This window comes from Parasteatoda tepidariorum, chromosome 9 (genome assembly GCF_982258835.1).
Source record: "Parasteatoda tepidariorum strain Cologne lab strain chromosome 9, Ptep-v5.0, whole genome shotgun sequence".
Taxonomy (NCBI): domain Eukaryota; kingdom Metazoa; phylum Arthropoda; class Arachnida; order Araneae; family Theridiidae; genus Parasteatoda; species Parasteatoda tepidariorum.
In genome coordinates, this window is record NC_141763.1 from 94743743 (window position 1) to 94769826 (window position 26084).

At 29.8% G+C, this 26084-nt stretch overlaps 2 protein-coding genes across 8 annotated transcripts in view; one reads left to right on the forward strand and one right to left on the reverse strand.

Annotated features, from left to right (window-relative positions):
* LOC107437051 (ATP-binding cassette sub-family C member 10) overlaps positions 1-26084 on the reverse strand; it is a 92622-nt gene that overhangs the window by 44827 nt on the left and 21711 nt on the right. The gene's annotated exons all lie outside the window — the stretch shown is intronic.
* On the forward strand, positions 389-21883 carry LOC107437053 (uncharacterized). Of its 7 annotated transcripts, XR_015429427.1 has the most exons (5): positions 389-530; positions 3628-3659; positions 4521-4608; positions 5001-5062; positions 20035-20172. XR_015429427.1 is itself a non-coding variant. In XM_087152394.1 (2 exons), exon 2 carries the CDS (start codon positions 20170-20172, stop codon positions 21730-21732), a length of 1563 nt encoding a protein of 520 aa, XP_087008520.1. In that variant the 5' UTR covers positions 10750-10877; positions 20035-20169; the 3' UTR covers positions 21733-21883. The 7 variants fall into 7 exon arrangements, 3 of the variants coding, with proteins under 3 accessions (XP_087008520.1, XP_042908782.2, XP_042908781.2); XR_015429429.1 differs by lacking the exon at positions 5001-5062 and having other exon boundaries at positions 20035-20174; XR_015429426.1 differs by lacking the exon at positions 3628-3659 and having other exon boundaries at positions 399-530.

The window sequence follows — 26084 nt, forward strand, 5'->3', positions numbered from 1 at the left end:
GAAGTTTTATTAATAACTTAAACATTGAAACCATTTTGAGAAGAAAAAAAATTAAGAACTTGTTTTGAAAATACCAAAACCACTCTAGTTGGTGACGGATTCACCTTAAATAACTTAGTATCAGAAGAGTTTTTAAATGTAGCTTACATCGTAAAACGATGATTTTGATTGTTTTCACTGCATGTAAAAATTCGCCTATGAATGCAGTTCCATTATGAGTCATTTACTAAGGGAGCATTCACACTAGACTTAAAAAAAATAAGAATTCCCATATTCAAAAATTTGTTTCTAAAAACTTTTCACAGATTCATTCATGTAAGGCGGAGAAATAGGCAGCTAAATACTTTCATCGATAATACTGTATGTATAGTATTTGAATAAAAATGATAAAAAGAGGATCTGTCGAAAATTATTTATTCAGTTTATTTGCATAAATATTATCTTACTCTAATGTCTGTATTTTCGTCTGTAATTGTGTAAGGAAAAAAAAGCAATTGAAATAAGGAAAATATCTTTCTCATAAAGTTACAGTGAGTATTTCATGCTGTGTATGATTCAGTACATTAATAAACTAAGTGAAGGAATTTTTTAGGTTTTAATTTACAATAGGTTGTTTCTATTATTTTGTCATTTTTTTTATTTTCTCGAAGAAAATGTGGAAAATAACTTATAAGCGAGATTTCCGGAAGTGATTTCTAATCGTGATGTACATATTATATGTGAAAATCACGAGAAACTAAAAATACTATTACAGAAAGGTGCTAATTGGAATAGTCCCACAATTGGCAGCCACCCTACATAATTTTTTTTAATTGAAATAATAAGAAAGTAGAAGATTTCAAATATATCCTATAGAGAGCTTTTCTCTCAATGAGGTGAATTTAGTTCAAATCCCAATGATGACTGGTTGATACAAATTTCGCACCTCCCTCACAGTGATCATGTAAAATATTCTCAGTGATCGAGAGATCATGCCTTAAAGTCCCTTTGCCATTAGGCTAACCATGGAAGGTTTTCCTCTCTATATTACACAGATGTTGGTTAGTTCTACCAAAAAGTCCACCACGAAGGCACATTTCTCAGAATATTTGATCCAGAAGTTCTGATGTCTTCTTGATTAAGCTCAAAATTACAAGGCTATGGATTTGAACATTGGTAGTTGTAAACACAAAATTGGATTTCCTGTTTAACAACGGTTATAGAATAGTTATAAAATAGCATATAATTAGCGGTATGATCTCTTACAAGTTAAATATTGCACCATGTGCACAACACTTCTTGAGATTGGGTTTTTGGTGTCAAAAATTGGTTTTTGAAATGACAGGACAAAAAACCTGTCGAAAACTTTTATAAACTGCCAAAAACCTGAGACTAGTTTATTTTTTGTCTTTGTTGACATTTTTTGATAGTAAATCATACACAATACTTACATTATGTACTGTTATAATTATGATATATTATGCTTAAATTACAGTGTTTTCATCATAGAAAAAAAATGGGTGAGAATTTCTCACCCTTTCTCAAAAACAGGGTGAGATTTCAGAAAGTTAAGTGATATTTCTAAAACTTAAAAAAACACAAACAGACTTTAAAAAAATCATTTCTTTAATTATAATACATTTGTAACATCTTCTATTTTTTAAAGCATTGATTTTTTTTCCCTGCATCATCATATGATTTTTGCTGCATCATAGAAGACTTTGCCTTTACAAGGTATTTGTCGATCTTTCATTAGTGCATAAAAAATTTGAACGTCTTACATAAAGAAACCTTACCTACAGTAAACACGTGATTGCGGAGAAATGTGTTCTGGAAGGGGTTCCGTGGTTTGAAGGGGTAGTGTTCTGTTGTTCGAAAAGGTTCTTAACAATACTGGTAAATAGGGAAGCTAGATAACGGGGCAGATGTTGAAAATAATGCAAGATCCAGGAAGAAAAGTGAAACAGATTTTATTCTAAATGGCGTAATGCAAAGCTTTTTCCAAAATGCGAGAAATTTGTGAATTTTGAAATTGATTTATAGAATGCGCGAAATTCTCGAGGTAATAATTTTTTGATACGAAAAAAGAAAAAAAATATGTGAGATTCTCACGTTCTCGCACTGTAGTGAAGACACTTAATTATTTAAGCTATTTATTGTTTTTTCTTAATTATGGCATGCTTAATACTTTATGATCAATATTTACAATATTAAAACTATTCACTTTATATTATAGGTAATAACTAAGAGTTCTTAATGATTATCAATCTAAATATTGATTTTTATTCTACTAATAAATTTTTTGTTTGATTCTGAATATTTGTTGTTATTATTTGTATGCAGGGGAACAGAATCTGTCCTATCACCCAAACGAGGTTTTGTGGAAAATTTAGGCAGCCTGGGTTTAAATAAATTTCTTAAAGAAAATTTTATTGTTAAAAGTGTTCCGTTGCAAAATGTTTCCTTATATTTTTTTTCAAAAAATTCTATGTCAATTAGGGTATTTATTAGTTATAATTTTTTAAGTTTATGAGTGGAACCTTAAATTTAATTTAATAAATTATTACTATTTCGAAATATATTTTGATTTCTATCGTTTTTAACACATTGGCGTAGTTATTTAAAAATTGTCTAAAATTCCATAAATTTTTTTCTTTATTTTTATTATCAAAAATTTGTAAGCAATACATAATCTTTACTTTTCAAAAATATTGTAAAAAAGTTATTATGCCTTTTAAACCCCTCCACAAAAAAGTGGGAGAAAATGTTGTATTTAAAAAAAAATTTGTTTTGTGGAAATATTAGGCTGAGAATTTTCTGCATGCCTGCTTATATATACATGAATATTGTCAATAAATCATAACTATATTAAATTCTATAATAAGTAAACGATTATGATTTACAAATATATATATATATATATATATATGTTTGTTTAAATGAGTTAACAATTTTTTTCAATCAATCAATTTAATTAAGTTACTTTCAATCTGGTTATTAGTATACCTGAAAATAACCAATTGCCACATGGCAAGTCAACAAAAAAAGTGACTATTTATTAAATAGCTGGTAATTTTTTCTTTGTTTAAATTTTCTTTTAATGATTTAAGTATATCAACGCAGAACTCAAAAGCTGAAATTTCCATTGTCTAAATGTCTCCCTTCAAAATTTTGATCATCAATATGTGGTGGAAAGATTCATGTGGCAAAAGAGTTCTTAAACTATTCACTTATTTCATTAAAAAATATCTTTCCTCCCAAATATTTTTCAGAAACGTACTTTAGCCATTTGCCTGCAACCGGTACAACATATGTACCGGTGAAAAAAACTTTCTGCATTTGTACCAGTGGTCCTCTGTGAAACAAATTTTTTTTTTATTGGTTATGATGTACTAAATATTCAATATAAAAATTAGATATTTTAAAAGAGAGCTTTTCTAAGAAATTTGTGTTCATTTGTTACACCTGACACAATGGAATTACCTTAATATGTTTCTATGTTAGCACAATTCAGTAATATGTTTGTATAATTCAGTTCAGTATTTACAAGTTTGTAACATTTTTTTATTAAATAGTAATTTTTTTTCTCGAAAAATTTCAAAGTCAATAATTTTAAATCTTTTTTCAAATCTTTTTTTTTTTTTTTAGTTGCACCACTGATTCAATATAAAGAAAGCAAAGTAAGAGTTTTTGTTTCATATAAAATAATAATTGAATAAATTATTTTATAGTTATCATTTATTTAATTTTTTGTTTAGCGAGAATTTTTTTTCAGCTTAAAATATAAGAAAAAAGTTATTATCAATAAAAATTTTAGTATTTTTTTTTTTAAAGTGTATTTGATGCATTTCTAATAAAAATTTACTTAGATCAGTTTAAATATCAGAAATACAAATATTGACCACATTAACCTTTATTTGCTAGTTTACGAAGAGGAATTTCCTTTGTTTTTCTTCACCTTTTTTTTTTCCAGTTTCTTCAATTTTTTCCTGTAAAAATTTACACATCAATTTAAAGGAAATGTAATCAGATTTTTTTTTCTTCTTGGAAACATCTTGTTACTTCTGTAGTTTTCAATGACTTAAGTTCAAACAATAGAATTTGAACATTACCTTATTGAAACTGAGTAATGCAGCATTGGATACGATATGAAACAACCTATAAATAAGATAACTTTCAAAATAGTGTAATATATTCATTTTAATTACATATTTTAATAATTAAATGCAGGTGGGGAGCATTTTTGGCATACAAAGTGGCGACTTTCAAGCGATATTTTAATTGCTCCATAGAAAGTGTTGAATTTTATTTAAAAGTTTATAGTATCTGTCGACGTAATTTAAGTATTTATTTTAATGGTGGCAAAAAAAAAAATTTATGAACTCTTAATATGCTATAAATTTTATGAACATTTTTAATATTTTTTCTCCATGCTGCTAATTTAATGGTTACCAAAAAAATATTTATGAAATTTTAATATACAATAAATTTTATGAACATTTATAGTTTTAAATATTTTTTCTCCATGTTGCTGTTTATAGTTCGAAGTGTTGTTCTGAGTTTCACAGTGCTTAAAGACAACCAAAGATATTTGCCAAGAAAAGGACCTTCTAGGACTTTAATCATACTGTATGCTTTTTTTTTATTACTATGATATATTTTATTACTAAGATTTACCCTGATATTCATTCTATTGTAAGACTTAGACCTAATGATAACAACTTAAGTACTACTTTGGCTTTAGACTTGAAAGGCTTTTAAAATAATGTCCAGTTTTATTTATCCAACAGTAACTCCATAACTCATTCTAATGTGAAAAATCTGAATAAAATTTTTCATATAGTTTTTCTAAAAATATATTTCAACTATTTACTCTTACAAAATAATATGATTGCAATTTATTTAAATCTTTGAAAGTATAATTAGCTATATACAGATTAATACAGTTGTATTTTATACAATATGAGTTTTTTAGCAGACAAGCTTAATGTTTATACTGATAAGAAACCTTATTCTTGTAGCGTATGTAATAAGAATTTTTCAAGGAGAAGTCATCTGACGGTGCACAGTCGCCCTCATACTGGTGAGAAACCTTATTCCTGTAGTATATGTAATAAGAGTTTTTCATTAAGGTGTATTCTAACTTTACACTGTCGGACTCATACAGGGGGAAAACATTATTCTTGTAGTATATGTAATAAGAGTTTTTCAAGGAAGGGTAATCTAATTGCACACAGTCTCATTCATACTGGTGAGAAACCTTATTCTTGTAGTATATGTTATAAGAGTTTTTCACAGAAGAATAGTCTGACTGAACACAATCACTCTCATACTGGCAAGAAACCTTATTCTTGTAGTATATGTAATAAAAAATTTTCGAGGACGAGTAATCTGACAGTGCACAGTCGCTCTAATACTGCTGAGAAAGCACATTCTTGCAGTATGTGTAATAAGAAATTTTTACAGAAGAAACATCGAAATAATCGTAGTAGCTCTCATACTGGTGAGAAACCTTATTCTTGTAGTATATGTAATAAGAATTTTTCGTATAGTTATGATCTAACTAGACACAGTCGCATTCATACTGGTGAGAAACCTTATTCTTGTAGTATATGTAATAAGAGTTTTTCGTATAGTTATGATCTAACTTGACACAGTCGCATTCATACTGGTGAGAAACCTTTTTCATGTAGTATATGTAATAGGAAATTTTTACAGAAGATACATCTAAATAATCGCAGTCTCACTCATACTGGTGAGAAACCTTATTCTTGTAGTATATGTAATAAGAAATTTTTACATAAGATACATCTAAATAAGCACAGTCTCTCTGATACTGCTGAGAAACATTATTCTTGTTGTGTATGTAATAAGAATTTTTCCAGTAAGAATTATCTAATTACACACAGTCGCACTCATACAGATGAGAAACCTTATTCTTGTAGTATGTGTAATAAGAATTTTTCAAGGAAGGGTAATCTAATTACACACAATCGCTCTCATACTGGGGAGAAACCTTATTCTTGTAGTATATGTCATAAGTAGGACTGGGCGATATTAGAAATTATATATCGTGATATATCGTCAGTTTTGCATCGCGATATAGCGATGTATCGCGATATAGTATTTTTGAATTTCATTTACTTTAAGGCACAGAAAGTCAGATTTCTATCAAGACTTCATACGCATATTGATTTAAATCAATTTATAAATTTGAAAATATATATGTTTTGCTAAAGAAAGATATTAAATAAATTGACTAAGATGTACAAATCTTACTTAAAATATTTATTGAAAAAATGTGTGAAGATACAGAATGAAATATTTGCACTTCTTTATCGTTTATAAGGTATAAGCAGTCTTAATTTAAGTTAACCCCTAAAACACCCTTAATGAAAAAAAATATTGTTATTAAACAAAAGCTGATTTTAAAATTTCAAAATATATTTTAATTAAAATAAAAGTTAGATTGACTAAAAGCCGAAGTTTAAAATTAAAAATGTTCGAATTTTAAACTAAAAAGTAAACATAAGATTTGTAATAATTTCTTAAAATTTTCGTTCTCTGAAAGATTTCTCAGTTTAAAAATAAAAAGGGAATTTTATAAAGATATCTAGCTAAAATTATTGAAAGAAAATTTAAAAAATTAAAAAAAAAGTTTGTTAAGAAATTCATTATACATTTAAAACAAAGTGTTAAAAATAGTTTTTTTTTTAAAAAAAAGAAACTTTTTTTAACAAATTAATATTTGCTTGTACTATTATGCGTAAATAATTACAGAATTATTAAGTTCGATCGTAATGTTCAAACTCTTAATGAAGAAGTAAACACTAGTTTTGTTATATTTTCTAAAAATGATCACGCAAATAACAAAAGATTTCTTAGTTTAAAAATAAAAAAATAAATAAAAGTGAAATTTATCAATATATTTACCTAACAGCATAGGAACAAAATTTAAAAAATAAGTTCGTTAAAAAAATTTTTGTATGCTTAAAACAAAGAGCTAAATAAATTTTAGAAAAAAAATGCTTCTTAAACACTATTTTTATTATTATTTCATATAAATAATTAAATTAAATTAAATAATGACCGAATTATGAACAAAAAACAAAGTAAGGCAAAGTTTCTTAATTAAATTCTTAAAAATAAAAACAAAAGAATTGTGATATTCGGTAATATATTTAGCTAATTAACTAATAATATAAAACGAAAATTAAAAAAAAATAATGATTTTACTCTCTAATAAAACGAAGTAGTAATTGATAAAAAAAAATGAATAAAATTCGCAAACTTTTCAAATTCTTTTGAACAAATAAAGTTTATTGACTTATGTCCAAAAAATAAGTTTTGTTTTAGCTTTATTTCTAAAAATAAAAACAACTCAAGATTTATAAATTTAAAATCAGTAATAGAAGCCCATTAAATTATTAGAAGTTTTATCCGAAAGGTTTTTAATAAATTAAAAGAAAGTAAAAAAAATAACCTAACAAATTTATTTACTTTGTAATTTAATTCCTTATGGATGCCTTAAATTAGATTTCCGATAATTTTCACATTTAAAAATATAAAAAAAGTTTTGTCAGAAAATAAATAAAAAACTTACCTAATTAATGAAGAAACTTTTCTTTATAAATTCTTTTCAATAATAGATTGCGTTCAGAACAAGGTTACGACGGCGATCACGCAGTTAATCCCATTGAAAATAATCTACAAGAAACGATTTCAAATCGCGAAGGTGCGAAAACGAACATGTGATATAACGATATAAGGTCTCAAAAGTGATTCTGATTCTACCATCAGTCAAGGCCGTCTCAACATAACGAAACAATATCGTCTTCCACAGCGCGAGTTGGCATCGGAACGTAAGAGAAAGTCCTTGCGTGTATCGCTATATCGCTATATCGTTATATCGTCTTCTTCACTCGACGGCTTAAATCAGATTTCTGATGCATCGCTTGGAATGAAAGTTGCTGTATCGGTTTGCCGATATAGGCGTTAAATCAATATGTCGCGATATATCGATTTATAGCCCAGTCCTAGTCATAAGAGTTTTCCATATAGTTATGATCTAACTAGACACAGTCCCATTCATACTGGTGAGAAACCATATTCTTGTAGTATATGTAATAAGAGTTTTTCGTATAGACATGATCTAAATAAACACATTCACGCACATACTGGTGAGCAACCTTATTCTTGTAGTACATGTAATAGGAATTTTTCATATAAGTGTGATCTGACTAAGCACAATTGCACTCATACTGGTGAAAAACCTTGACCTTTAATTTATGTAATAATTTATTTTTTGTGTGAATTTCTTCATTTTTACTTTTAGTTTTTCACTGAGGCGTAAGTGTGTTTACTTTTGAGTAGCTTAATCCTTTTAATGAGTGCAATAAAAAGTTTTCAAATAAAGTTAACAAGCCTTTCAGTTGTTTTCATTGTGGTTTTAAAATTCATTCTTGTTACTGTTAGTCAATTTAGGTCTCTCCACTACACATTCTTGAGGTTTGTGGTTTCTACATCATAATTTTTTTTTTTTTCAAACCAGTTCTTCAATCCACTTTTAGTTCATTGCTTCAATCTTTCCTGGAGTTTGGTTATCCTAAACTTAATTTGTTCACACCCATCCTCCCTGTGATATCAACAAACAATGATAGTAGGGAAGATTGATTCTACAATTGACAATGGCAACCTGTTTAGTCCTTTCCTACCTACTGTAGATATAAGGGTGATTCTTTGGAAACATGACAATTTGGACCAAAAAATTTCTTCAAATTTAAAGTCTTCAAAATAATCTTTTTTTTTTTTTTTTTTTGTATATTTCTTTAGTTGTATTTATTAATATCTTACAGACAGCAGTGCAGTTTACTGACATTTGCTCAAGAAAAATTTAAAATAGAAATTCTCATTTTGAATGCCAGGAAAATGACATATTAGCTTAGAAGTTTGAAAAAAGCAGTAATTTTAAACTATTAGTGAGTAACAAAACCTATGGATCATGAATGACTTAAATTAATTCTTTTATCTACTGTAGAAAGAGTCAAAAAAAATTTTTGTTACTGATATGTGCAGAATAAAATTGTGTAAAATAATGAATCATTAAATAAATAAATAACATTGATTACAGTCAATCTTATTACAATCATACATAAACTTGGTATTAGGTTAATATTTGTTTTCCCTCTTTACAATATTAGCAGTTAAAAAAATTTCTGGTAACACTTCAATGTCCTGGCATTCATAAGCTAGAATAATGACAAATTCGCCATTTTATAGCATATTACTTTAATTTAATATTTTGGCCTAAGACCAGGGCCGGATTAACCTATAGGCACGTGCCTAGGGCCTACGAAAAAATTGGGAGAAAAAAAATGTGTTGACAAAAATAATTTAGCTTTAAAAACAACAAGTGTATTTTGCACAAAATTATGAAGATACAAATAAAAATATAATATTTTTTGGTAATAAATTATTTTGCAGAATCTTATGACCTAATATATTACTTTTTTGAATTCAACGAAATCTTGTATTATGCTGTCGAATTCCAAACTACGCAAAAAGTTCGATAAACAAATTTGTAAATTAAAATCCATTTAATAAAAATGTAAAAAAAAAAAATATGCAAGAAAAGTTTAGCATATATTTTGAAAAGAGGGGAGGAGTGGGAGAGGGAGGGGAGGGCCCAAAAACGACTATGCCTAGGGCCTACGAAAGGCATAATCCGGCTCTGCCTAAGACGTTTATATTCTGCTAAAAACAACAGAATTTCTTAAAATAAATCTATGTAGTTTATGTTATTAATGATTTCAAGAAGCCAAGAAAATGACAACACAAAAACCTACTCACCTTGAAACATTTTTTGAAATAGATTTTGAACCAGAAAGTTGGTTCTTTAATCATGCAACAAGACATGTTCAGATAAAGAAAATTAGATATTGAAAAATTTATGTGAAGTTTTGAAGCTAGTTATTATTGGAAATATTGTTTGGGACATACCCGATACATAAAATTTTGCAATTCAATTAAATTTTTTAACTACACAAAACAGTCAATGCTAGTGCAGTCATTTTAAAATGCAAACAGCAATGCTATTTGATAATTTTTTAAAACAAAAAAGTTCTTTTAGTAGTATAAAATTTGATCTTGGAGCAAGGGAGTGTGAATTGTCATATTTCTTGAGAATCACCCATAAACTCTTCCAAATATGATTGATTTTTTTGTTAAACTTGAATTGTTCACACCCATTCTCCCTCTGATATCAACAAACAATGATAGTAGGGAAGCTCTACAATTGACAATGAAAACCTGTTTAGTCCTTTCCTACCTACTGTAGATATCAACTCTCCCCAATAAAGTTGATTTTTTTGTTGAACTTGGAATTGTTCTCACCCATTCTCCCCTATATATCAATAAACAATGATAGGTGATGATTGATTGACAAGAATGAATACCTCATTCATCAAACTACATTTTCCCATAATTGATTTTTAAAATTAAAATTTAAAAAGGACTAGGAAAATTTTCCTAGTCCTCAGTAGGTAGGATTTCTGGTCATAAATTGCTCTGAACAAAAAATTTCTAGGGCTGTAAATAGGGGGGTTACTATTTCTTTCAGTCACTTTGTCTGTCACACAGTCGCTAAAAGAGTGATCGTTCAATTCTAAATTTTCTTTTTTTCTAAATTTAGATATTTTTTCTAGTTAATTATAAAAGCCTTTTTTCTCCTTAATTATCCTAAATGTTTGAACTAGCCTAATTTTTTAATTTACTTAATTATTGTAATTGATTTTATTTTGTTATTTTCAAATTAACCGAACATGAATCTGAGAACTTCGAATTTCTATATCAAACTTTTCGTATGAAACTAAGAAGGCATAAATTTTTTTCCTTTGGAGGTAAGCAAATGTTTTTATTCAATCAAGATTGGTTGTGGTTAGTGAAAACATAGAAAGTTTGCACAGTTTTTTATTTATATATTTTTTAACATAATAAATTTCAAAGTTGATATTATCTAATAGTTTATGATATTTGCCCGCTGTTTGCACCAATATTTTTACTTGAAACTTTGTTAAATTAAAAAATATGTTTTATAAATAATTTTTTAAGAGCTAAACAACTGGGTCAAACCTTTTTACTTAATGGTAATTTGACTCACTTTGTTCTAAAGGATGAGTATTTAAAGAAGCAACAAAGCAATAAGTAAGTGTCTAAAAAATTCGATAATTTTGTTTAAAAAAAACATCTAATCTAATACTAGCAGAGATCCAACTGCTCAGGACACGCCAAATTAATTTTAATACTACAAAGTAAATTTTGCAATTATTTGACTATTTTTGGTTGCTTTTTAAAAGGTATAGCATGCCATGAGTACCATAAAGTGGTGAATTATATAAGCCTACGAATTATTTCAAAATGGTGGTGGATAAACATCTACTAAATAAAATTTATTAAACCAAGAATCACAATTAATAAACTACCACTTTAAAATATATCTGCTGTCCGGAGCAAGGTGGCATCTCTGTACTAGTTATTTACTGATGAAAAGTAAGAAATCTTAAGCAACATTGTTAAAAAGAACTTTAAGGTTGATTCAGTAATTTAAACTATATGGATAGAAATATATCTCATTTATTTATTTAGTTTTTTTTAATATTTGTGATTTTTTTTGTTTAATTATTTAAATTATATTCAGTTCCCTCTTTGACAGGCATATATGCCAAAATCCTTAATTTGGTGTATTCTGGATGGAATTGAGGTAGCAGATGTGATATTATTTTAGTTTTAATTACTGCTAATAGACAGAAACAACGTGTGATTTTGCTTGATAGAGCATTGAAATCAAGTGATCATCAGCTAAACAAATGTTTGAATATGAAAAAAAAAAAAGAATTGTTCAGACATCCTGTATGACCAAATTATCCACGTTTTCCTAAATATGAAATATGTTTAATTTGTAATACTACTATATTTGTTTAAAGTTAATAAGACTTATAAATATTTTCATTAATAAGACTTTTAAATAAAAGTCGAAACAACTTGAAATTGTAAATCAAAACTATTTATGACATTTTGACAGCTTTGCTTTTATTTTAACCTTGTGCATTAAATATAATAAAATAAAAAGAAATCTAAAAATGAAATAAAATTATATAAATAAATTACTAGATAAAATTTTAAAAAAAAACTTCGTTGTCATTAGAAGGGAACATTCATATTTCAAATACTGAAAGAAAACACAAATAATTAAGATCAAAAGAATAAAACTTCTTTGAAAAAAACGCGCTAAGAAGCAGCAGAAATTTCAGAAAAAAGTATCAATATACAAGAAACAAATGAAATAAAATAAAAATATGACCACCGAAGCCAACGTCTTCAGGGGGTACCGGCCTCGGTAGCCATTAAAAACAAAACCATTTCTATTTGAGGGAGAAGCAAAAGCTTAAAATATCTCCCTCAGTACCCCGATGGTTTTGTATAGAGGTCCAGGAAAAACAAGATACATTCAAAAGAATAAACAAATTACGAAATGAAAATCAATCAAAATATTCAGAAAATTAAAAACTCACAGTCACAGGTCAAGAATCAACTTCAAAAGCAAGTGGAGGAAAAGAAAACACTAAAAACTGAAAAACCAACGCCCCCTATAATAATGCGCAGTAGAAGTTTAAAAATGAAATGAAAAAGGTCAGGAGAAGGAGATACGTAGATAAATTAATAGAATGCTTAACTGGGGCTGCTCAGTTAAGACTAGAATTGCGCCCTGTTAAAAGAAAAAATTATATAAAAACTTAAAAACCATCAATCTTTTTTTTAATTAAAAAATTAACATTACAAAAATTAAAAGGAAAATCATTTTTACTCAAATTATTTAAAAAATTATCCACAGCTTCCCGAAAACTTTCAACATTATTGCAAATTTTCTTGATCCTAACTAATTGCGAAAAAACAAGATTTTTGAATATTTTACTACACAAATTAGTTTTAAAGTTGCAGAAAAAAATAACATTAAAATTAAAGGCTTTTCTTTTATCAAACACACCAATTTTAATAAAATTGTTAACAATATCAATTTTAAAATCTAAATATTCAATATTAAAGCAATTTTCTTTAGTTTTTTTCAGGACCAAATCACCAAGATAAATAGTATAAATAAAATTATAATCGTCACAATTAAACAAAATCAAATCATCAATGTATTGGAAAGCATTAAGTACTTTATGTTCAAGAAATTTAGCCTCGAAAAAGTGCAAAAAAATGTTGGCAAAAGCCCCAGAAAAGGAATTACCTTGTGGAATTCCAATAATTTGTTTATAAAAATCTAAACCATTAAAAAGAACATTCTCAAAAAGATTAAACCTGCATAAATCTAACCAGTTAAACCTATCAATTTTTTCATCAAATAAATACTTGTCTTAAATACCTTCACAAATCTCAATAATTTTTTCATGTGGTATACTGGTATACAAATTTTCAAAATCAAAAGTGTTAATGCTGGAAATATCATTACTATTAATAAAATCCAAAACTTCAACATTACTTTCAATAATAATATTTTTCTCTTTTTTAATTTTAAGCAAAATAATTTTTAAAAAACAAAAAAACCTTTTACTAATATCAGAATTATAACTATTAGTCCCACATGCTATAATTAAAACTAAACAATTGTTTGCACTTTAAAACTAAAAAATTGTTTGCATATTTCAAACAATTTTTTAGTTTTAAAGGTAAAGAAGTTTTTTGATTTAAAAGGTAATTTTGCCCCATTATTCGATCATGAGATTATTTAATATCTGTTCCTAAGGATCAGAATTCCTGTTTTTTTTTTTTTTTTTTTTTCTTTAAAACTGTACAATTAAAACTCGATTTCTCAGATACTATTCAAGCAATTAGTTTGCCCTGTGGAAGACTTGCAATAGACTTTTATAATCTAATTTATATGTGAACAAGTAAGTTGTTATCATAAATATATTTACTAACATACATACACTGGTGTGCAAAACTTAAGCAACAAGTGGTTTTTTAGCCACAGCTCCCCCACTAAGTATAAGATAGCCATGAAATTGCAGTATAATATGCACTTAATTCAGTAGAAAAATTATTTGTATGCAAATTTTAGAAATAAAACGTAAGTGATGTAAGTGTACGTAAACCTTGTGGATCGGCGCGCGCAGGTCAAAGCTGTGATAAAAGGATGAAGAGCACCGTAGTTAAAGACATTCGCTGCAAGTGATTTGTTTTGTGAAACATGTCTTCAAGAAATCATTTAGACGACTTTACTCGAGGAAGAATGATTTAGAAGCTTGAGGAGGGGCGTAGTGTGACCAGTGTCGCCGAAGAGTTCGGGATCAACAAAAGTGTTGTTTCTCGTGCTTGGAATGCCTTTAAAACTACTGGTACAGCTGTTCGGAAGGTTGGTGGTGGCCGTCCAAGGAAAACAACACCAAGAGATGGCCGTTACATTGTCCTCCAGGCGAAAAGAAACCGTTTTCAGTCAGCGAGCGCCATATCTCAGCAAATGTGCACAGCCACGGGACAACAAGTATCAAGATTTACAGTGGCCAGACGCCTCCACAAAGGTGGCTTATTTGCTAGACGTCCTGAACGCTGCATAACTTTAAAGGTTAGCCATTGGCGGCACCGTTTAGAGTGGTGCAGAGAACACGAAATATGGACAACTCATCAATGGAGTCGCGTCCTCTTCACAGATGAGAGTCGTTTTAGTGCTACAAGCGATTCTCAACGCAGTTGATCTGGAGAGTGATTGGAGCTCGATTTCATCCTAATAACATCGCGGAAAGAGATCGTTACAGTGGTCCTGGAGTTGTCGTCTGGGGTGGTATTATGTTAAACGGGCGGACTGAGCTTCAGATCTTCGACCGAGGTTCTGTAACTCGAGACCGTTACTGCAATGAGGTAATCCTACCCCATGTGCGTCTGTTCCGAGGGGCCATTGGACCAGACTTCATTTTTATGGATGACAATGCCCGGCCACACCGTACTGCTAATGTTCAAGAGCTACTGGAAAGTGAAGATATCACACGAATGGATTGGCCAGCTTACTCTCCAGATCTAAATCCCATAGAGCATGTGTGGGATGCATTAGGGAGACGTCTAGCGACACGACAGTATCCTGTGACATCGAGTCACAAGCTTTGGCTTAATTCCTGCTCCTAATCATACATCACCCCTAATACCTTTTTGCAATTTGGTCAGTTCCCCTCGTGCATTCCATACTCCCAGATTCTCGGAGAACATCTGGTTTTTTAAGGTTGGCGGCCTTCTTTGAAATATATCGGACTCCTAGCCATCGATGCATTTCGATATTTCATATACCCATAGTCTACGTCGCTCCCCAGTGGGGTTTTAATTTTATTTCCTTCCTCGTGAGGAGGTGGGGATGGCGTCTACGTCACCATTGATGTTTTTGAATCAACCTTTTAGTCATTATCCAGTTATTTTTGCCTAGAAGGAAACTACGGCGTATTTTTCTCACCATAAGGTTTGCGTAATGGATGTTTTCAAGCGTCGGCGTTGGTTACATCTTCAAATAACTTTTGAAATTTTATTTGACTCCCATCATTCTGTTTTTTGAGATGTGGTGTCCGCCATTTACACGACTCCAGGGTTGACGAAGTTTCGTGTGCCTTCATACTTTCTCTGTTTAAACAGAACTTTTGTTCAACAGATTCGATTTTCTAACCCCCGTAATATAGGGGTTAGCCGTAATCTGGGAAATATGGTCCCTATTGTTTGGTCTGGTGAGCGATCCATAGTTTCGATCTCCAAATGTTAATTTTATTTTTTCGTATTTCTCCACAGCTTGAGAGCTTTTCAAGGGATTTGAACAATTTTTTAGCATGATTATAAAATTCCAAAGATAATTCCATGCAAAAAATAACTTTTACAAAATATTTATTATTCTTTGTTTAATAATAGTCTGAAAAATTTTGAATATAACGTATACAGTTTTTGATCATTTTTAAGTATCTAATTTCACATGGAGAAATCCAAAATTGAACGAAATTGGATGAATAGTTCCTGAGTTTTATATATACGACTCTTCTAAAATCTAACTTCTCAGGATGAATCGATTTTGCTCAAATTTTGCTATGTGGAAAACTTACAATATTTAATAATCTAATTTATATGTGAACAAGAAACTTGTTTTCATAAATATATTCGCCAACGTAATGCATAAATAGCTAAAATGACGGTTAGAGATGGAGTACAGAAAGTTTTTGAAAGGGCCCTGGCCAAAAATGTTTGGCCCAGCTCCCCAAGGGATGATTGCTCGCCAACTTTCTCAATTTTATGCATTTACATTCGATTAATTACAATTCCTTATCACATGCCTCGCATTGTAGTCGCCAGCTACAATTGTGCCATAACCACCAGAGAATAATCCTTGTAGTTGAGCTTCAGTAATGGTAAGAGTTGGTGCATATAGGTCAACTATTTTAATAGTTTCACTGTTATAATTTAATAGGATAGAAACATATCCATACCATTTTTGTTTGAGAGGTGAAACTCACTCTGACTAATATGGCTCTTTTCTAGGATCGCCACTGTTTCTCTATATCTTCTGTCACATCGATAAGTCTAATTGAAAACGTTCAAGTGGGTTTTTTTACAGTTATATTATTCATGAGTAATGGATCTCAGAATTTTCAGCAAGTCAATTAAGCTTTCTTTTTTCAATTGTACTCACAACATTTCTGAGCTCTGTCATAACCGATCTAGCTTTATCTACATTAGTAGTTTGCCTTTTTCTAGCACTCTTTGCCCCATGGGGGCCTTATAGAAGGTCCTCTTAGTGTGCTCTACTCCCTGTCCTTTAAACTAGACTTTAGGATATTTTGGACAGTTCTTGTAGTTTTAGGGATGCTCACCTCCACAGTTTGCAAACTTAGCAGGGACGTTTCTGCTCTTATCACACACATGAGTTAAGCGCAACTCACCACACTTCAAACATTACACCTCATGATTACAAGATTCCTGTGCATTATTATATCCCTGCACCTATAAGCACATGAATGGATGGTGTTTTCTACATTAGGGAACGCTGCAAGCTCTGTACTGCCTAAATTTCCGGGTTACTGTTTCCGTTGCATTTTAAAGCCATTTGGCATCATTGTGTTTTTGGATTCTTGCAAGCAATGTATTTGATTACTTGTGTTTACAATGCTAACAATACTAGTGTTTACTATGCTAAAAGTGTTAATACTAACGTAAGATGGTGCACAGCTTACAACAAGAACAAATAGTAATAAACTTATGAAAAGAGGCCATATCAAGACTGCCAAAAAAGCGAGTTATTCAAATCTAGCAACCATGTCACCTTTTCTAACAATATATCTCTAAAAAACTAAAACAAATCACTTCCAACTCACCAGAATTACATATTAACATTAATATCTTATGAAATATGGCAGATTTGAGCTCAGAAATTATCTAATTTATTTCTTTTATTGAAAACAAAATTATCCGTTTGAAAACTTCGCCTATCAGAATAACATGTAGTAAGCAGCTACAAACTTCTTAACCGAAACTAGAGTAGGTGCCGATCTGGAGATTGTTATTGTTTACATTTCTATTGAAAACACCATCCATAGCGAGCTTTAGCAAGCAATAACAATAGGCTTAGATATTACAGTTCTAGTGACAACGAAAAAAATGACAAGAGAAAAAAACTATTAATCAAAAGCTCTAGCGTACATTTCAAACATATAAAAAGTTATTCATAAGAAATACAAACAAAATACAAAAAAACAACAAACACAATACATTTCGTTTGATACAACAAATACCGTCCATCATATCCCTCTCAAAATTCAGCTGCAGCTATTCAGTCAAAACTTGCCGTGAAAATAGCCATACCGCTTCCCAATTTCAGAAGCCGCAGTCTGCACATTTGTAGGGTTAACGTAATAATATCGCGGCTGCTAAGACAGTTCTTTCCCAAAAAGTCAAGAACCCCTACTGCATCTTCTTAATCTATAAAAGCTACAAGCAAATACATAAAGCCTAAACCTTCAAAGCGTGACGAGCACCTATAGCAGCAAATAATCAGTATTCAAAATTTTGGTTTTTATCACGATGAAATGAATTAAATAGTTTAAAAAACTATATAATTGTCGATAAGTATTTATGTAATGTAATTGTAATTAAATTTATAGCTGATTTTATGAAGTAATGATTTTGGAATTAGGTCCCAAAGCGAAATAGTATAGAAATAAACCCTCCTCCATCCAGGAAGAGAGTGTTGTTTTTCTCTGATTGCTTCGGTAAGGAATGTGAATCAAGAAAGGTAAAATTATGTTATATTACAGTGAAACCCTTAGTAAGTCGCTTTTGTTTAGAGAGCTGTTTTTGACTATCTCTAAAAGATATCAAGGACCTCATGTTGCAGTCAAGAGTACACTAAAAACTATGCTATCAATTATTAATTTTTAGAGTGGATAGTTAAATTAGAAAAAAGTCATTTAAGATTAAACAAACCTCTTCTCTTGTCTTAGTATAGTAAATGAATTTTTATGTTCAGAAATAAAAGCAAACCAAAATCATAATTGTTTATTAGACCAAATTGTTAAACCAAAAACATAATTGTTTATTTATTTAAATAGTTCTATCTTTTATTATTTATACATTTTTTTGTGCATAATTATGTTGTAGAATCAAAAAGTTCCCAGAGTAGGTCAATTACAAATTAAAAATTAAGCAATAATTTTATTTCTTCAAAGTACTTTCCTCCTGTATTCGCACACTTTTTCTGACATTACTTATCAATTTAATGCATACATCGCTTTGGTTGCTTGCAAGAATCAGAAATGTAATTTAAGCGGTTTAACTTAATTTAAGCTATTTTATAAGAGTACGCTAACAGCATAACGATTTAACTTTTGAGGATCTTATTCCATGCTAACGTTGTTGCTACACTGATGAAGGCGATTTTGATTTCGTCTTCGCTAATGAATTTTATAACAGATTATGTGAGTAATTTGTCAAATCAATCCGACAAGAATACTGCAATTACTTGTCAAATAATTGATCCCAATCATTTTGTTTCCCTCCATCAGTAGAGACGATTGAAATTCATTTGGTACTGTCAATTAAATTTGAGAAGAACTCATATTTCTCCAGTACTAAGTACATCACCCATGTTGGCTTCTATTTTGTTTCAATAAATATATATATATTCATTCAGAGCAAACATGGTTCTGCTTTTATGTAGAAATAATTTACATTTTGGTTTAACACTCAATTAATAGTTGACTTAGCTATGTCACTTAATGAAAGTTTGACTAATTATCTATCGCAAATTTATTTAACCTTTAAGGTTCTAATAAAGGTCCAAAAGTTCTTTTTGAAATCCTTAAGTCTTGCCATAACTGCATTATTTTAATTGAAAGTCTGTGTTGGATCACATTGCGAATTTTAATCATATTCTTATCGCAAAAAAACAAAATTTTATTAACTTATTATCCTGAATTAAAATTTGTGGTCAATTAATATAGTGACATATTTTGGGCTAAGAATTTGGTTTTTAACTGCACTTAAAGGGCAAAACTGGAAAATTTATCTGATGTCTACTGGCCACTGGAGGCAACTTAATTGGTGGCTATAAATTTGCCTGTAGTGGCAAATTTCGTAATAAAGGTAGGCAAAGTCATCTTTGATTCACATTTTTCTATGATAAAAAAAGTTTTTTTTTTTTGACAAATAAATAATCTATTTATGAGTGCTTAGTTATTATTTTGTTAATGCTTAATATGTTGCTATTCATATAAAACAGAAACTTTATAGCTAAAACAGAAATATTTGCTTTATACTTCGCATTTTGTGGTTCTTGAAAATAACCTCGAATAATAGCTACAAAAACATTATCTAACATCTTAAAATTTGTTTTTACTGCCTTAATGAATGGTTGAAGAAAGAAATTTTTATTACTTATTAATAAGACTTTTATATTTACTTATTATTCATTAATGAACAGTGTGCTGTCAGAGCTTTTTCCGAACATTACATTTTACATTTCTTTCCTTTTGCTTTCAGATCTCTCTGCATCCATGAGTATTTCCATCATTCATTCAACAGAGAAACATTCTCAAAAATTTCAACACCAGTGAAAGTGTAATAAGTTAATTTTGTTACACACAAATAATACAAAGTGGAACAATATCTGTCTCAATGAGCAACAATTTACTTCTACTTGATGTTCATGCTGATGAAAAACCTTTTTCTTGTGAAGTATGTAATAAGAGGTTTTGGCAGAAGCAAGATTTAGATGCTCACAGACATGTTCATACTAGTGAGAAACCTTATTCTTGTAGTATATGTAATAAGAATTTTTCAAGTAAGAGTAATCTGACTTGGCACAGCCGTGTTCATACTGGTGAGAAACCTTATTCTTGTAGTATATGTAATAAGAGTTTTTCAAGGAAGGGTAATCTAATTGCACACAGTCTCACTCATACTGGTGAGAAACCTTATCCATGTAGTATATGTAATAGAAGATTTTTGCAAAAGATACATCTAAATAATCACAGTCTCACTCATACTGGTGAGAAACCTTATTCTTGTAGTATATGTAATAAGAAATTTTTAAAGAAGATACATCTAAATAAGCACAGTCTCTCTGATACTGCCGAGAAACCTTATTCTTGTTGTTTATGTAATAAGAATTTTTCCAGGAAGGATTATCTAATTACACACAGTCGCACTCATACAGATGAGAAACCTTATTCTTGTAGTATATGTCATAAGAATTTTTCAAGAAAGAGTAATCTGACTTCGCACAGCCGTGTTCATACTGATGAGAAACCTTATTCTTGTAGTATATGTAATAAGAGTTTTTCAAGTAAGGCTAATCTAATTACACACAGTCTCAATCATACTGGTGAGAAACCTTATCCATGTAGTATATGTAATAGAAGATTTTTGCAAAAGATACATCTAAATAATCATAGTCTCGCTCATACTGGTGAGAAACCTTATTCTTGTTGTGTATGTAATAAGAATTTTTCCAGGAAGGATTGTCTAATTACACACAGTCGCACTCATACTGGTGAGAAACCTTATTCATGTAGTATATGTAACAGAAGATTTTTGCAAAAGATACATCTAAATAATCACAGTCTCACTCATACTGGTGAGAAACCTTATTCTTGTAGTATATGTAATAAGAAATTTTTGCAGAAGATACATCTAAATAAGCACAGTCTCTCTGATACTGCCGAGAAACCTTATTCTTGTTGTATATGTAAAAAGAATTTTTCAAGGAAGGATAATCTAATTACACACAGTCGCTCTCATACTGGTGAGAAACCTTATTCTTGTCGTGTATGTAATAAGAATTTTTCCAGGAAGGATTATTTAATTACACACAGTCGCACTCATACAGATGAGAAGCCTTATTCTTGTACTATATGTAATAAGAATTTTTCAAGGAAGGGTAATCTAATTACACACAATCGCTCTCATACTGGTGAGAAACCTTATTCTTGTAGTATATGTCATAAGAGTTTTCCATATAGTTTTGATCTAACTAGACACAGTCGCATTCATACTGGTGAGAAACCTTATTCTTGTTTTATATGTAATAAGAGTTTCTTGTATAGGCATGATCTAACTAAACACATTCGCGCACATACTGGTGAGCAACCATATTCTTGTAGTATATGTAATAAGAATTTTTCATATAAGTGTGATCTGACTAAACACAATTGCACTCATATTGGTGAAAAACCTTGATCTTGTTATTTATGTAGTAATTTATTTTTTGTGTGAATTTTTTCATTTTTACAGTGGCGTAAGTGTGCTTACTTTTGAGTAATTCAAACTTTTTAGTGAGTGTAATAAAAAGTTTTTCAAATAAAGTGAACAAGCCTTTCAGTTATTTTCATTGTGGTTTTAAAATTCATTCTTGCACTGCTTAGTCAATTTAGGTCTCTCCACTACACATTCTTGAGGTTTGTGGTTTCTAGATCACCAATTTTTTTTAAACCAGTTCTTCAATCCACTTTTAGTTCAATACTTCTTTTTTACTACACATCCTAATCTTTCCTGGAGGTTCATTATCCTAAACTTCGATTGTCCAAACCCACCCTCCCTCGGATAGCAACTAACAATGATACTAGGGATGACTGATTCTACAATTGACAATAAAAACAAGTTTAGTCCTTTCCTACCTACTGTAGATATAAGGGTGATTCTTTGGAAACATGACAATTTGGAAATAATCTAATTGAAGTGTGATAATCATACTTCAAAATAATCTAATTTTTTTTTTGTTTTTGTATATTTCTTTAGCTGTATTTATTAATATCTTACAGACAGCAGTGCAGTTTACTAGCATTTTGAATGCCAGGAAAATGACATATTAGCTTAGAAGTTTGAAAAAAACAGTAATTTTAAGCTATTAGTAAGTAACAAAACCTATGGTTCATGAATAACTTAAATTAATTCTTTTATCTACTGTAGAAAGAGTCAAAAAAAAATTTGTTGCTGATATGTGCAGAATAAAATTGTGTAAATTAATGAATCATTAAATAAATAAATAACATTGATTACATTCAATCTTATTACAATCATACATAAACTTGGTATTAGTTTAATATTTGTTTTTTCTCTTTACAATATTGGCAGTTGAAGAAAAATTCTGGTAACACTTCAATGTCCTGGCATTCATAAGCTAGGATAATGACAAATTCGCCATTTTATAGCATATTACTTTAATATTTTGTTCCTAAGACGTTTATATTCTGCAGAAAGCAACAGGATTTCTTAAAATAACTCTCTGTAGTTTTTGTTAATTATGATTTCAAGAAGCCAAGAAAATGACAACACAAAAACCTACTCACCTTGAAACATTTTTTGAAATAGATTTTGAACCAGAAAGTTTGTTCTTTATTCATGCAACAAGACATGTTCAAATAAAAAAAATTAGATATTGAAAAATTTATGTGAAGTTTTGAAGCTAGTTATTATTGGAAATATTGTTTTAGACATACCAGAAACATAAAATTTTGAAATTCATTAAAATTTTTTAACTACACAAAACAGTCAGTGCTAGTGCAGTCATTTTAAAATGCAAACAGCAATGCTATTTAATAATTTTTTAAAACAAAAAAGTTCTTTTAGTAGTATAGTATTAGATCTTGGAGCAAGGGAGTGGGAATTGTCATATTTCTTGAGAATCACCCATAAACTCTTTCAAATATGGTTGATTTTTTTGTTGAACTTGAATTGTTCTCACCCATTCTCCCTCTGATATCAATAAACAATGATAGGTGGTGGTTGGTTGACAAGAATGAATACCTCATTCATGAAACTTCATTTTCGATTTTTCTTTAATTGATTTTTAAAACTAAAATTTAAAAAGGACTTTTCTAGGAGACTAACTTTTCAACATGTTATTTAACTACTAATTATAACAGAGAGATCCCTTAAAGTCAAAATGATCGTTTTTTTTTAGTTAAAATTGAATCAAATGATAACATTTTATTTTAGCTAAAACTGGAAAGTTGTTGTTAATTTACGTCGCACTAGAGCTGCACTATGGGTTATTGGCGACGGTCTGCGAAACATCCCGGAGGATGATCCGAAGACATGCCATCACAATTTTGATCCTCTGCGGAGGGGATGGCACCCCCGCTTCGGTAGCCCGACGACCTGCGCGCGAAGTCGAGCACTTTACGGTAGCACAGTTTAACGAGGACCCATACCGCACACCCTCGATCCCTACGCAGACTGATCCAAGTGGTCACCCACCCGCTCACTGACCGCAGCCAGTGATGCTTGACTTCGGTGATCTGCTGGGAACCGTGTCTTAACGATCAGTCCACTGCGGGACTAAAACTGGAAAGCAATTATAATGTATATATCCATTTAATATTTCAATTAAAAATAACAATACTAATTAACCTATCGATTAATTTTTTTTTATTTATAGTTTGTTGCATAAAATTGAAGTAATTTAATTTGGAAAAAAAAATTTCTTAAATATTTTGCTAAATTTGATTTTTTAATTGATAAATACAAAAATACTCATCTATGACCCACATTACTGAAAATTAGTGAAGTATGTCTATGCTTTTTATTTTATATTGCAAGAAAAAAAAATTCACAATAATAACTGAAGCAGATTCTTAAAATTTTACAACTTATGTTAGCCCTTGACAGCAAGGCCTCATTTACGTAAAAGCTGTAGCTTGGGGCCCCGAGATGGCAAGGGCCCCCTGATCCCACTTTTTCTCTTTTTCTAGTTTTATTCGAAGCTAGGGCCCTCTAAAGCAGTGTTTCCCAAAGTGTGGTACGCGTACCCCCTGGGGTACGGGAATAGTTTAGCGGGGGTATGCGAAATATCTTGCAACAAACGAAAATTTTTTTAAACGTTTTATTTAAAAACAAAGCTAGCCATGAAAATTTACGATTGCGTATTTTTCTATTGACTATTTTTTGCAGAATTAACAGTTAATAATTAGTGGTGTCAACAGCCGGCTGTGATTTTTCACTTTTGTACAATTTCTTATAGTAAAAAATACATTCATTTTTGTATTGGTTCACAGGGTTACGAAAAATTTATAAAGGGTACACAAAAGTCATAAGTTTGGGAAACACTGCTCTAATGCATTGTCGGGCGCTTTTCAAAACCTTAGTGTTTATAAATAAAAAAAATAATTGTTTCTCTTCACTTTTCTAACCAAAAGAGCAATAAAACGCTCTTTCCACTAATAAAAATATCACAGCTTTCGTTGCTACCACCCGCAGACTCGTCAAATAGTCGCTGCACTTGACACTGTGGGAAAATATATGTTTTTAACTTCTTTAAATAGCCTTGTGTGGGCTCTTTTGTCCTTACTTTGAATATTCACAGAAATACCCTTTTGTCTGATTTCTGGTCATAAACTGCTTTGAACAAAAAATTTCTAGGGCTGTAAATAGGGGGGGGGGGGTTTGTTACTATTTCTTTCAGTCACTTTGTCTGGCACATAGTCGCTAAAAGGGTGATCGTTCAATTCTAAATTTTCTTTTTTTCTAAATTTAGATATTTTTTCTAGTTAATTATAAAAGCCTTTTTTCTCCTTAATTATCCTAAATGTTTGAACTAGCCTAATTTTTTTAATTTACTTAATTATTGTAATTGATTTTATTTTGTTATTTTCAAATTCATCGAACATGAATCTGAGAACTTCGAATTTCTATATCATAATTTTTTTCCTTTGGAGGTAAGCAAATGTTTTTATTCAATCAAGATTGGTTGTGGTTAGTGAAAACATAGAAAGTTTGCGCAGTTTTTTATTTATATATTTTTTAACATAATAAATTTGAAAGTTGATATTATCTAATAGTTTATGATATTTGCCCGCTGTTTGCACCAATATTTTCACTTGAAACTTTGTTAGATTAAAAAATATGTTTTATAAATAATTTTTTAAGAGCTAAACAACTGGGTCAAACCTTTTTACTTAATGGTAATTTGACTCACGTTGTTCTAAAGGATGAGTATTTAAAGAACCAACAAAGCAATAAGTAAGTGTCTAAAAAATTCTATAATTTTGTTAAAAGGAACATCAAATCTAATACTAGCAGAGATCCAACTGCTCATGACACGCCAAAATAATTTTAATACTACAAAGTAAATTTTGCAATTATTTGACTATTTTTGGTTGCTTTTTAAAAGGTATAGCATGCCATGAGTACCATAAAGTGGACAATTATATAAGCTTACGAATTATTTCAAAATGGTGGTGGATAAGCATCTACTAAATAGAATTTATTAAACCAAGAATCACAATTAATAAACTACCACTTTAAAATAGATTTGCTGTCCGGAGCAAGCTGGCATCTCTGTACTAGTTATTTACTGATGAAAAGTAAGAAATCTGAGGCAACATTGTTGAAAAGAACTTTAAGGTTCATTCAGTAATTTAAACTATATGGAGAAAAATATACATCTTTTTTATTTATTTAGTTAGTTTTTTTTTTAAATTTTGTAATTTTTTTGTTTGTTTCATTATTTAAATTCTATTCAGTTCCCTCTTTGACAGGCCTATATGTCAAAATCCTTAATTTGGTCTATTCTGGATGAAATTGAGATAGCA

Bases quoted from the DNA above. Each gene is read 5' to 3' on its own strand.
- LOC107437053 (XM_087152394.1), top strand. From the start codon at position 20,170: ATGAGCAACAATTTACTTCTACTTGATGTTCATGCTGATGAAAAACCT.